The sequence below is a fragment of the Protomyctophum parallelum genome (genome assembly GCF_964188405.1).
Source record: "Protomyctophum parallelum genome assembly, chromosome: 12".
NCBI classification, from domain to species: Eukaryota; Metazoa; Chordata; class Actinopteri; order Myctophiformes; family Myctophidae; genus Protomyctophum; species Protomyctophum parallelum.
Genome location: NC_139712.1, coordinates 19005212 through 19019167, shown reverse-complemented (window position 1 = coordinate 19019167; position 13956 = coordinate 19005212). Strand labels below are relative to the sequence as shown.

The window sequence follows — 13956 nt, the reverse complement described above, 5'->3', positions numbered from 1 at the left end:
CCCTACTCAAAGTCCCAACAGTCATTTGACAAATTACTGTTTTGACATAATGACAAAAAAAAAACTAAAAGTAGAAATACTTTGAAAGGAACACAAACAATGATCAAACAAAACAAGCACACCTCTATTTGAACAACAAATAAACTTAATTGAAATACACAGCTCATGGGTCCTTTTTTTTAAAGGAGCCAATTGTTTTTTACAACAGATGCGTTAAAACGGTGTGTGTGTGTGTGTGTGTGTGTGTGTGTGTGTGTGTGTGTGTGTGTGTGTGTGTGTGTGTGTGTGTGTGTGTGTGTGTGTGTACGCGCGCGCGCGCGTGCGACAAACAAAAATCATTTCACTTACGTTTGAAGAGACACTCGGTCCTCATCCAACGCACTGCTTCAGCTATGCAACAACAATAATAATATCAATATAACAACACTGATAGATGAATGAACTGCTTGTTATAGTGAACACACTGTTAGCTCGTTAGCTGTGCTGCTAGCTCTTGGCTGGTGGTTCTTCTTCCAACAGCCGGCACATACAACACACAACAGAACCCGGCTCTGTTCTTTCCTCCTCCAGCCAGACTCCAGCTCGCGCGGCTCTCCTTTCTCCGTTAAAACCGGTGTAAAGCTCCGGTTAAAACGCCGTTTATTGTTATTACCGGTTAAATAAAATGTTTAATGTAATTGTAATGATATTGTTTCCGCCTCGGTAAGGATTCAAACGTCTCTCTCTCTCCTCCTTTGCAAATAGTGTAGTGTTCTCGACTCGCGGACTGGCTGCCTCCTCCTCCTCCTCTCTGCCTACCGGCTACCGCACGTTCAACTAGACTTGGGGTCGATTCACTTCGCAGCTCGCGGTTCCGCCCTAGGGCGAATACGGAAACGGTCCGCACGCGCTCCATGGTGTGTGTGCGTGGAAACGTACCGGATACGGTGGGCGGGCCCTGGACCCGGACGTCGGCGCCGAGCTGTAAATAGAAACGAGGCTTCCCGCAGGTGCTGCGGGGAGCCCGGTGACGCGGCGCCGCGTTCAGCGAGCGCCAAACGGTTGGGCCAATCGGCGGTGACGTTGCTCAGGAGTGTCACTGTGCGCCCGCGCGGTTGGCCGGATCGTATCGCGGGGGGTTGACCAATGGGCAGCCCGCGCTGACTCAGGGGCCCTGGAACAGGGGCGGGGGGGACATGTGGATGGAGACTCTCTCCCTTTGTTCTCACATTTATTAATATACCAAACATTGAAATGCACATACATAGTCAAATTTAACTCTGAAATGGTGGATATGGAAACAATGGTTTAATTTTGTTCCACGTGCACCCACCCTCTCAATCAACTGATGTTCATATTTATTACTTTATTATTTAATAACAACAATGATTATTATGACATCTAAAATAACCAAACATTGACATCAAAACATCCTTTGTTTAGTGCTGTCATATTGCGTATTATTGTTTTTTCTTCTTCCCAACAACGTATTTGTTTTTGGCCTGTATCACTGTAATCTATCAATCAATGTATATGCTATTATTGACTACTCCGAGTGATGTTTTGTGTTGACTCATATTAGGGTCATTTGTCAACAAATCCCATTATCGTTTGAGTTATTTATTATCAAATAAACCTGGTCACCTCTTGATATATCATGTCTCCTCCACCTGCCCCCGCCCTCCAGGCTCCCACTACAACAGCACGGAGGAGCTCTGCAGACAGTGATATAGTTTGTTGTGACATATTAATGAACTTGTCCTTGTGTGTATATACATATGTATTTAAATAAAGCTGCAATTGTCTGTTCATAAAAGTACATAGAGAGGCTGAAAGTCAAGCGGGCTTCGTTTGATGATGTTTTAGATTTAGCTGCTGTACCGGTTGTACCTTGGTTCAGTTGTAGGGGGGAGGGGGGGGGGGGGTTGTGTTGTACCCGGCAAAGGGTCGTTGAGTTTATAAATCCCCTCCTTTGCTAAACGTTCATTGGCTGACATCCACGAAGTCCATCCTCTTCTACGAGTTTACGGGCTGAGAGCGACGAAGGAAGGCTCCCTTTTCTATACATGAGTTGGTTGACAGCCACAGACGCTGGCCAGTGGCCAGCCCACCAGCTTCGCTACGTGGTGGTCAGTCACTCAGGTCCACTGCAACATCAGATTCAGCTTTATTTTGTAACATTGGTTTACAGTACTGTCAAACTCTGTGACAGTCTGTGACAATAAGTAGGCCTACTGTACTGTACTTAAATTACATGTCAAGAGTGTTGTCATTAGTATTAATATAGGATTTTGATTGACTTATTACTTTATTAACAGTTTGCAAATACCATATTACAGTGGTATACAATGGTATACCAAAAGGATAACACAAGAAGGCCTTGTTTCCATTGTGGTCCTGAAGCTATTAATATTTACTGTGTAGCCTATTTATTATTGCGACAGTAGGTCACATTTACTATGAAACCCTGCATCGCTAGTTAGTCACCCCACGCCTATATGGTCACGCCTTGTGACATCACCACACCTACACGCCTCGTGACATGAAATCACACTTATGGTCGCGCCTCGTGACATGACATCACACCTTCATATATGGTCACGCCTCGTGACATCACGTCTTCATATATAGTCACACCTCGTGACATCACGCTTCATGACACGTCACGTCACTATATATGGCTATCTCCATATATGAACATCACAACACTGACCTTATCTAACCCTGGATAGCCATACATCAATCAATCAATCAATCAATCAATCTTTATTTGTCAGAATTGTCACAGGTAAAGTAGTATCTTTAAAATGCAGTGAAATGTATGTAGGTCAGCCCCAGAAGTGAGCAGTAAAACAGGACAAGAGGAGTCTAAAAGTTAAAAATAAAATCTACCATTTAAAACACTTCCAACCCTAAAACAGCAAGACTATAAATAACCACAAATAATAATGTCCATAATGGTATTTGTGTCATGTCCCTGTGTTACATGGAGAAGACTGGATCATCACCTAGATCTGCATATATGGAGCCAGTTTGAGGTCCAACTATTTGGACCTCAAACCCTCTTAGATCTCCATATATGGAGCTGACCTGTTCTGACATTCCATATGTTGATCCTTCCTCACCCGTCCTTCCTGTTCTGACATGTTGATCTGACCTCCTCAAACCCTGTGTACACTCAAGACACGCTCCATATATGGCCAGTACATATATTCATTCCATATGTTGATCTGACACCCCATGCCAAAGCACCAGCGCTCGCCCAGCAGTCTGCTGTCTGCCGTCACCCAGGCAGATGAGTGCCACGGACAAGGTCGCTTCTCGTCCTCAGACTCAGGGCGTCTTGCCGCAAATATATTACTGCCTTCAGGCCAGTGGTTAAAGACCCCTGTTACTAAAAATAACAGCTACAAATTCAGTTTTATACCAACCTCCATCCGGGCCATCAATGGGGGAAGCAGGAGGAGGTATAGCTGCAGTGCAGTTTCAGGGGTGGGTGGTGAGGATAGATGTATAGTTACACTTTTGGTTCTAGTTGCACTTTATATTTAAAGGTAATAATCTAATAGTCTGTAGTTGTCGTTGTATGTTTACTGTATTAATTTGTGTCTTTTAGAGCTTTTATTATCTGCTGTAAAATGAATTGCCCAGCTTGGGATATATAAATAAATAAACTTGACCTTGACCCATGCTTTGTAATGTTTGTTTGATACTTACACCTGCCATTGTACTGAATGACCAAGATATAATATTGATTTTGATACTGATACAATACATTGTGAAAACAATTGAACCAATGGAAAGTATTAAAAGGGGCTTCGGACAAAACCTCTTAACTCCTTGGACCCTCAGACAAACTATCTGCTAAAACAGCTAACTCCACCACATCTTCCCCTCTCATGCAAGTAATTGACAATATATAGTCACAACACCAACTTTGATGAGGCACTGAGGCAGTATTGCTTTGTTTTCTAAATAAAATGTTTTCTTAATTTCCTGAAAAATGTATATTTGACATTTTCTGATGTTTTTTAAATTATTATTACTAGCCCTTACCCGTTGTGAGATATTTGCCCCCCTTGTGGCCGTAGGGGGTACTGGGTCCGGTGCGTTTTTAATTCACTAATAAATTCATTATTAATAATTAATGTGTCAAATCGAAAAAAGGGCTTCGTTAAGACCTCCATATTCATATGGTCAATGCCTGTGTGAAATTGGTGCAGGCAATGAGGAGATAAGGCGGTGTTTCTGACAGACAGACAGACAGACAGACAGACAGACAGACAGACAGACAGACAGACAGACAGACAGACAGACAGACAGACAGACAGACATTGTTAGAATTATAGTATGATGATGATGATGATGATGATGATGATGATGATGATGATGATGATGATGATGATGATGATGATGATAGTAGATTATTTTGCAGGAAAAGAAACGATGAGAGAGCTTTACAACAAAAGTCTTGGAAATGAGACTAAAAACGCGGTTCACACTCAATCCACCAGGAGGAGCACTATTGTTAAACAAAACTCGACACAGCAGCTGAAGAAATGGCTGACACCTCAACCCTCCAATCAAATATTAAAACGAGGACATGGTGACCAATCAAACTACGGCAGCGCTCTGTTGTGGGCGGGGAAAGGGAAGTAGCTTGCAGTTGACAGGTGAAGACCATAGCTAACCGTTATCATCATCATTCAGTGTTTTATTATTATTATTAATAATAATAATATTTGATGCAGCATCGCAGAGTGATCAGTCATTTCTGGAGGCTGTGTATTGTAAACATCTAAATCTAATCAATTATTCTTTGAGGTAAGAATATGCGAACAGTCCTGCTCGCTTAGCCAGCATGCTAACGGTGTTAGCTTTCTGCTTTTCCTTTGATTCAGTGACAGTGTATGCATGCAGATGTTGTATGGATGCATTCCACAGGATGTATGATGTACCGGTATGTAGGTTCGTTTGGAACCTCACTGTCCGATATTTAGCTCTGAGACGTTATGGACCAGAGCTAGCGGAGAGTGAACTTCCAAACGGAGCTACTGTGTTGGTACTAGAAGGATGCATTTGATCGATTTTGATAGACATATGACACAATCTTTAAAATACATAGTATGATAGATAGTCTCGCACCAAGGCATACATACAATACATACATATGATATAGCCTGCCCCCCCCCCCCCCCCCCCCCCACACACACACACACACACACACACACACACACAGAGAGAAGGCTCTGAGTATGACCTACTGCAGCAAACATAAGCAGTTTCTTAATAGATCCCACCCCCATCCATGATGTGACCTGTGTTTTTACTTTTATTTTTTATTTTTATTTACTTTTGTCCTTGTTTCTTTGGGGGGGGGGGGGGGTGTACGTTGTTTGCTGATGTTTGTGATGATTGTAAAAAAGAAAAAAAAATGGGTGACTATGTGCAAAGATTTTCTTGTCAGATGTACTGCTTGGAGCCTGTCCCCAATAAAAACGATATATTAAAAAATAAATCCCACCACCCCCCCTTTCGGGAACCTTGTTAACCTTTTCTGTATTGGAGTTTGGGACTGTCTCCCCAAATATAGAAAATAGGGATGATGATCCAATCAGGTTTTTGGGGACCGATCACCAATAATTGTTTTTCTCATGATCGGCCGATACCGATGCTTAAGGGGAAAATTTGAATATTTCCAAATGATATGTCAAAACTGTTCCTGTGTGTGTGGGGAGGGAAAAATTATATACTATATATCTGACTTTTATACCACTTAAAAATTGCCGATCACAGATAGGGTAAATTACCTATCACCGATCGAGTCATTTGGAGTGAATATTGGCAATCATCTCTAACAGAAAAGGTAAACAAGGTTCCCGAAAGGGGCTAAGAGCCACCTGTCCACAGATCCACCTGTCAGCCGAGGGTGGACAGGTGGATTTTGCATCCCAAAACACAGTTTATAGTTAAGGGATGCAATAAAACGACCGACCTCTGCATCCACGGGATGCACTACTGTACTGTTTTTTTATTCTAGTTAATTTTGCTAGCTTTAGTTATAATAATCATTTCTTCTTGTTTTCTACATGAATATAACAACATTATAACCAAAAATGGCAAAATATGACTCCTAACATTGTTGAAGTGGGACTCATCTCTAAAAGACCATCCCTGCATCCCGGGACTCATTACATTGAAAACCTATTTACATCACTGCCTTTTCTAAAGTTTCATGTCAGGGATCTCCAAATGAATGATGAATTTGGCCTGCAGATCACTACCTGAAAAGATTTTGTGAAAGGGAGTCCCATACAAGTTTTGTGTTCAAATAATTTAAAAATACATGAATAAATTGTTACAATTTATATAATATCTTACAATTAAGATACACTTTCAGGGGCAACTCCTGAGTGATATAGAAAAGAAAATACCTTTTCAGGTACCATCTTCAAAATGTTGAGAAATAAAGTGTGTGTTTTGTTTACCGTTTCCAGAGCTGTGTGTTGTGCCTCTCAGTCATGGGTGAGGTGGAGCTGTCCTGTCGTGCCTACGTAAAGATGTACCTTCACGCCTCTTTGTTCCCGCGGTGCAGCGTAAACGGACTGCTGTTGTCCCCCAGCTCACAAGGTGGCGCCGTCCTAATCACAGACTGTGTCCCACTTCTTCATTCTCACCTGTCTCTGGCTCCCATCACTCAGCTGGCCCTCACACAGGTACTACTACGCTACCATTGGTTCATTTTGTTTCCTAGTTGGACATGGGGGTGAGTACTCGGCTTGTGATGGGCTGAAATGGGGTAGGGGCGCTCGTTTTGCTTAGTATGATAAACGGACACCCTCGTCATTGTGCACAGCCTTGAGGCTCATGTGACTTGCCTTGCTAAGGTAAGCAACAAAACCAAGTGCTCCTCTTCAGTCCCCTATCCAGGGTTTCCACACCTGAGCCGACAGCCGCGGACGTTTTCTCTGTCGGCCAGCTTCTTTTCCGTTTTTTTTAGACAGCTGGTGGATGGAAAAGAAGCTCCACCCACGCGGCAGATTCCCGGAAACGCTCTCCTCCGCGGCAGTCAGCCGCGGGGGTGGAGCTTAATTTCCATCCACCTTCCTGTAGCACAGGAAGGTGTATGAAGTGGACACCAAGTCACTAAATGGGATGTGTAATTGTAATATTCTTTGATGTGACTCCTTCTCATCCGCTCTCTCAACACCCCATTTAATCAATGGCATACATTGTTTTTCTTGCATCTCAGGTTGACGTGTGGTGTTCACAGACGTTGTTTCTCTTTCATCTCAGGTTGACGTGTGGTGTTCACAGACGCAGCAGAGGATAGTCGGCTACTACCAGGCCAATGCTTGTTTAGCAGACAGCAGGTCAGTGACCAGGATTTCCACCATTGCCGATATAATTAGTGACAAAGTCGATGCAATAAGTCGTGAGACAGAACAAGTTGACTTAAAGCTTCCATTCCCTACTCAGGATTCAAACCCGGGTCCCCCGCTCAAGCGGGGGGAAAAAATCACACCCGTGTGAAGTAAGTGGTGCAACTCCGTGTGGGGGTCCCCACAGGAACGCACCCAGGGTGCCGGCCCACGTCTGAAACGGACAGAGTTACAACCATGCTGTATTCGTGCTCACACATACCCAGCCAGCCAGCCAGGCAGGGACCCACACACATACTCACTTAAGGAAGTGGTTTGCACCACAGTTAAAAATCTATTCTCTCTAGGTTGTCCTCCCCAGTGTACTCTCTGCTGCCCCATCTGGCGGAGTCAGGTTACCCTCCATCTACTGTTGAGCTAGCCTGGTTAATAAACCAGACCGAATCAGCCGTTGGCAAAAATAAATTGCCTGCCGGCGGATTACGGTCTGGTTACGCCCATTTCCTACACCAGAGAAATGGGGCGGCCAATCGGGACACGGTATGCAATATGGGCGGGCTTTGGTAGTGACTTTCAATGCTTGAGACCTTTGACTGACAGTAGCTCTGACCAATTGCAGCAAAGAGAAAATGTTTCAACCCGCTCCCCTGGAAATTAAATCCAAGCTGAGCCTCCCCAGACTAATATCCCGCGGTCCGTGCGATATTAGTCTGGTTTATTAACCAGGCTACTGTTGAGCGAATACAGAAAGCCTGTTTGGTTTTTGAGTAAATACAGTACCACTTGTCAACCAGTAGGTGTCCTACCCAACCACAGGCTCATGCTCTACACAGTAAATGTCTCAATAGAAGAGCAGTTGAGACTGTTGACAAACTACAACCACTGTAGCAGCAAAATAATGTTTGTTAACCAAAATAGCAGATCTACAAGCTCATAGGCTTGTAGGTCTGCTATTTTTTTTAAGTCGTGAAAATGTGGCGCAAATCTTTGAATATATATATTTCAGAGCGAACATTCTTAAATTAAATATTGACTTCTGGGGGGGTCCCTGGAACTACATATTTTGAGATGGGGGGTCCGTGGCCCAATAGAGATAATTCCTTGACATGAAAAAGGTTGAGCACCACTGACATAGAAACATGGGTTTTTCAGATTTTTTTTTGATTTTGAAGCCTTTTTTTTTAATCGACCTCAGTCCAAAATGGGTTAATCTAAGTGGATAGGATAGCGCACCAGATGTTAGAGCGCGGTGGTTACAAGAAAAGGTTCAATGCCCACCCATTAGCAGCTGCCCAAGGAAGGGTCTTTGAGTTGTATCCACTCTGCCTTCCACACTGTCTCCGAGGTCAGAAAGTGTCAGAAAGTTTTAACGTTCCTCTTTCTTCCTTTTTGACCGTGAAGCCCCACGCCGTGCGCCTTGAAGATAGCCGACAAGATCGCGGAGCAGTTCAGCAGTGCTGTGTTGTTAATGGTGAGCAGCACGCACGTACACATGCACAGACACACACAGCATTTTTACATTCTTTTGCCATCTGTAACCCTAAGCTTGAAGCAAAAAATATCAATTGTGTTACCACAAATGGTAAGAATGGTATTTTTGTTGTTTGGACACATGTATGTATGTATGCAACTATGCATGCAAGCAGGCAGGTTAGACATTTATTTCAGATGTAGTGTTGATCATGACCGTCTGTATTTCACATTCAGATTGACGGTGCCAAAATGTCTCCAGACGACCGGGTTCCTCCTATAGTGATGTACGAGCGCAAGGATTCACGATGGACCCTCAAAGACAAACACACGTAAGAGCTTATCTCACTCAAAACCACTTAACCCAGGCATTTAGGCCTGACGTTGAAATAAAAAAAGATCTTCTAAATTCTGACATGTTTCTGTATCAGTGGTGCTCAATATTTCATGTCAAGGACCCCAAAAATCATATTTCATTTGCCACCGGCCCCCATCTAAAAATATGTTATTCCAGGAACCCCTCAGAAGCAAAGATTTGAGTTAAAAACGTTGGCTCTGAAAGAATATATATTCAAAGATTTGTGCCACATTTTCACGACGACTTAAAAAAAATAGCTGATCGAGTGGCGCGCTATGAGCTTGTAAATCTGCTATTTTTCAATAGCTAATGCATAACAATGCTTAAAACACCAAAAGGGGTTAAACCCGATACATTTCCTCAGAGGACGAATAGTAACTTGTGGCCATGTCATGTGACCCCCAGGATAATGCTGAGACAGTGGGAGGAGACTCGAGCCATAGCCGGTCAGATCCTGGACACCGGAGACCACGCGCTATTGGTGGATTTTGACACTCACCTGGACGACATCACAAAGGACTGGACAAATCAGAAGCTGAACAACAAGATAGCGGAGCTGGCGTCGCCGGCCAATGGAAACGTGTAGAAGAAGAAGTATTAGTTTAGCATAGCTTTGTAAAAATCTATCCCAGATTTATTTTACTTGAAGTCTTCTCCGATGTGCAAAACATTCTGAGATTATCACTAACTGTTATACATCAACACGTGTCAACATAGGTTTAGAGAAATAACACATTTATTTTTAATGCCTTTTGTGTTTTACGACAAATGAAATGAGTACAGTACATGCATAAATACAGTAACATTACAAATATTTACATCTTGGTAGTTTTGCAGACACAGCGTTCTCTACCAACGACGCCACAGGACATGAATTAAAGCGAAATAAAGTCTCGCATCGGAAACATTTTTGTCAGGCCGAAATCTTAATCTCTGATTTGTGAAAGGAGCCCCTTGAATAACTAATAACCGAAAATAGCCGATCAACAAGTTCACAACACAAGCTTGTCGGTGGTCTGTTTTCGGTGTTTGATCCATGTGTACAGCGTCCAGTGCGTGTCATTTCACATTCCTCCAGCGTGCGTACTGTAGGTTTTAAATGAATTAAAACGATGATTTTTTTGAATGAATTAAAACTTAATGACATCCATACACATGGAGAAGAGTTTGTTGTGTCCATTTGTATGAAATTGAAGAAGCCGTGATGTGTTCCAAAAACGTTATTTGCTCGTCCACTTTCATTTTAATATGAAAAAGTGTATTTAACTATTAACTCTGTAACTGTCAAAGTGTTGTAAAACCAATGAATTAACTATTCATAGAGCCCTATTTATTTTAGACTTTTCCGTACAGCGCTGTCACACAAAACAGCCGATCTACAAGCTCACAAATAATGTGAGGCTATTTCTTTGAAAAACTTTCGTCCCAAAATAGGAATGCCATGTTGAAAGTCATTGTTGTGTACATTTATGTTGTGTACATGTATTTTGGTATGTGTGACTGTGAACACTGGATAGTTTATTTTGGAACACATCTCTCTTTCTTATGTCGAGCCACAGAAACGGGTGAGATATGAATGGATTAGAAATAGAATTAATTGATAAAGAGCATAATATGTTATATGTTATTGGAAAGCTATAATATGGAACGATGCAGAGCGCTACAAATCTATTTGAGTAGTGCTGCTGCTGCTGCTGCTACTGTAAGATTACAGTATGGTGCGTTTGGCGCAAAGTATTTAATCAGCCATATCTGACAGTTGATACCAACGGTTAATATTATCAAACCTACCACAAACAAACATGTCACATTTGTGTGTGTGTGTGTGTGTGTGTGTCTTACATGAATTAAGACAAAGATTTTTTATAAATGGATTAACCTCTTAAACCCTATATTTGACCGGGGTCCCAAAGGACCCACAAGTCCACTAATGCCCAGTCTACACCAAATCTATTTGAATAGGGAGGCTAAGGTTGAAGTGGTTAAAACAGATGTTCACTTTAACACAAAGGTGGTTTGTTAAATTGTTGGGTCCATCTCTGTAACATTGAAGAGATGTGTTCCAAAATGTGCATGTCCACTTTCAGGCTGGAAACATTTGCATACGCTGTGACTTCCCTGTGGAAGTGACAGTTGATCTGAGATTATTCGATAAAAGAAAAGAAAACAAATTCCGGGGACTAAATTTGGCACTGAATCTGATCGGGTCCAGTGGTTGGCGACATTAGTCGCAGGCGGACAAAGACAGCCAAGGGGCCACGCGGTAAAAGGTGTCTTGAAATCTGTCTCTCTAAAATTCAACCAGTGAATGAAGTGCTGTACGGCCATTTAAAAAGTCCTATTTGCGCCACCCTTCAGAGGGTTAGGGGTGACACAGTGGACACTTTGGAATAGATCTCTTTCTCTTATGTAACAGGTGAGCAGATAAGAAGTGATTACATACCTGATAATGACAATAATTATGGTATATGTAATGAGAATATGAGCAGATAAGAAGTGATTACAATGACCGGCTGAATATGGTATACGGTATGTAATGATAATATGTTACGGTCTAGTGGTCTACTAGTATTCAAATCTATGAAAAGATGGTACATCTGTACCCTGTGGTGCAGTACTAAAGCAGACATTTTTTTAAGTTAACAATGAAAAGCTATTATAGTTTGAATAATAGTCAACATGACTGTGTATATAGCCTACTGTAGTTTTGTGTTGCATAAAACGCCCCGGGCACAAATCCGGTGACCTCGAAAAGGTATTCTCATGTAACCTCAGTAAACTATGCCTAAACCTACTCTTACTCCTAACCTTAACCTCAGTAAACTGTACCAAAACCTAACCCTATTCCTAAACTTAACCTCAGTAAAACTATGCCAAACCCTAAACTTATTTTGAATGTTATTCATCGGTAAAACAAATACAAGAATGGCCCCAGCATGTGGTCATTGGTCAGCGCAAAAAGAAAAATAAATAAATGGTGGCGAGCGTGTTTTGGGGTGAGACTTCCGGTTACCCTTCCCTTTAAGTGTCCGGTCCTGTACTATTGTTCTGAGCACGGTGTGTGTAGAAAAAGATTCATTTGGAGCGTAATTTGTACCAGAAGGAAATATTTGCATAACTGGCAGTGGTTGTAAAAGTTCACCTTTGACAGGTATCATATTCCCCTATCAGGCCTCCCGGCCGAGGCTACGCTATTAAGTAATAACAGGTATGAGTCAGTAGTGCCTTTCAAGCACAGAGGCCTCTTTTCCACCAAAAGAACTTTGGTTCTAGAACTGGTTCCATTTCAGATTATTGGAACCTTATTGGTTTCACAGAACAAGCAGTCTTTTTTTTGGTTCCATTTCCGAACCAACTTTTAGTGGTTCTGAACCAATTGATTTCCAGTGGAAACACCCTGAACCGGTTCAATGAACAGGAACAATGGCAATGGCAGGAACAATGGCAGGAACAGAAGAACTGAAGGGCAACAGCGATTGAACCGCTCAGCTGTGCATGACGAAGGAACACTAAGTCAGAGCCATACCTGGCCATACCTGACGTGCACAACGTCACGTGCACACCCTCAACCCGAGACGGATGAGCTGATTCATGAGATGAACTGAACTGTAGCGTTCCTCAATGCCAGGAGGCTCATTTATAACTTTGTCACATGACCGTGTCATCTGGCAAAATTAATTACTTCAACTGATACAAGACAGTATCTAACGGCGTGTGTGGCTTCCCACAAAATGTGAAACACACGCAAATTCACAATATGTGAAGAATATGTACTAGCAGCTGCATTGGGCTGATACAATGAATAATGTGCTGACCACAATGTAAACAAACCCTCTGGGGGTGTTTTGTGACTCTACTTAGTGTATCGTTATCAACGTTGTTAAAGTATTCAACAAACCATAGCTGGTTGCGAGATTAGCTAAACAAACACACACACACAGACCCTCTTCTAGATGGCTAGAACCACATATTTGTCATAAGACATGGTCGTTTGACGAAGTACAAATCAGTGGAACCTGGGTTCTCAGGGGCATGCGACCAGGTTGAGAGTGAACTCTCCCAGCGGGCTGGCGGCCAGCGTCTGAAAGAGATGTAAGGTCTGGGCTTCCTGGACCTGCTGCTGGGCCCACGGCAGGGTGATCTGCAACACAGAGACACAAACGGATCAGTACCTTCAACAGCAGCCCTCCAACCCCATCCTTCCTTTAACCCATTCTGACCTGAGATCAGATTCTAAAAATGTCTTCTACATCCTGACAGTTTTCTCAGTCGTTCTTTGATTTAAAAAAAAATGGCAGACCTACAAGCTTGTGGCGTGCTATGAGCTTGTATATCTGCTAGCTAAAGCATAACATAATGCTAACACCAAAAGGGGTTCCGTACGGCTTCATGTTGCCAGTGTGTGCACTGTGAGGACAATAGATCCTAAATCTATCCATCTTTGAGTAACGACAGCCTCACGGTTAGAAAAGCTATGTTGTGTCTGAGAAAGTGATCCCTGGACCAGTTAGGGAAAAATGAAAGAGAAACAATCTCCCCTCCCTCCTGTAAGGGTGCCCATATGCAAAGCATCACAGCAGATCTTTCAGCTATCTTTGCATGAAATGCTGCCGTTCTGTTGACCGATTTGATGTAAGAACAGTTGGATCGGAACCATCGGTGAGGCGTGCGTGAGTGAGTGAGTGAGTGAGTGAGTGTGTGAGTGAGTGAGTGTGTGAGTGAGTGAGTGAGTGAGTGAGTGTGTGAGTGAGTGAGTGTGTGTGAGTG

At 42.7% G+C, this 13956-nt stretch overlaps 3 protein-coding genes across 5 annotated transcripts in view; 1 reads left to right on the top strand and 2 right to left on the bottom strand.

Moving 5' to 3' along the window:
• The window catches only part of ezh2 (enhancer of zeste 2 polycomb repressive complex 2 subunit), a 28516-nt gene extending 27795 nt beyond the window's left edge, over positions 1-721 (bottom strand). Inside the window, exon 1 of the mRNA XM_083777934.1 lies at positions 349-721. The gene's annotated coding sequence lies outside the window, so the exon portion shown is untranslated. The remainder of the gene's footprint in view (positions 1-348) is intronic.
• Positions 722-4629: 3908 nt separating this feature from the next.
• On the top strand, positions 4630-10645 carry emc9 (ER membrane protein complex subunit 9). The gene is made up of 6 exons (XM_083778547.1): positions 4630-4803; positions 6479-6695; positions 7276-7352; positions 8763-8832; positions 9069-9163; positions 9595-10645. Exons 2-6 carry the CDS (start codon positions 6501-6503, stop codon positions 9773-9775), a joined length of 618 nt encoding a protein of 205 aa, XP_083634673.1. The 5' UTR covers positions 4630-4803; positions 6479-6500; the 3' UTR covers positions 9776-10645.
• Positions 10646-13017: 2372 nt separating this feature from the next.
• The window catches only part of irf9 (interferon regulatory factor 9), a 10419-nt gene continuing 9480 nt past the window's right edge, over positions 13018-13956 (bottom strand). The window contains exon 10 of one of the 3 annotated variants that reach the window (XM_083778545.1): positions 13018-13330. In XM_083778545.1, the coding sequence (XP_083634671.1) occupies positions 13214-13330 (117 nt within the window). In that variant the 3' untranslated portion in view covers positions 13018-13213. The remainder of the gene's footprint in view (positions 13331-13956) is intronic. The other 2 variants (XM_083778546.1, XM_083778544.1) reach the window with 2 other exon arrangements.

Excerpts from the sequence above, each read along its gene's own strand:
- emc9 (XM_083778547.1), top strand. The coding sequence starts at position 6,501 with ATGGGTGAGGTGGAGCTGTCCTGTCGTGCCTACGTAAAGATGTACCTT. Across the intron at positions 6,696-7,275 it reads CTCAGCTGGCCCTCACACAG|GTTGACGTGTGGTGTTCACA; the intron begins GTACTACTACGC and ends CTTTCATCTCAG. Across the intron at positions 7,353-8,762 it reads GCTTGTTTAGCAGACAGCAG|CCCCACGCCGTGCGCCTTGA; the intron begins GTCAGTGACCAG and ends TTGACCGTGAAG.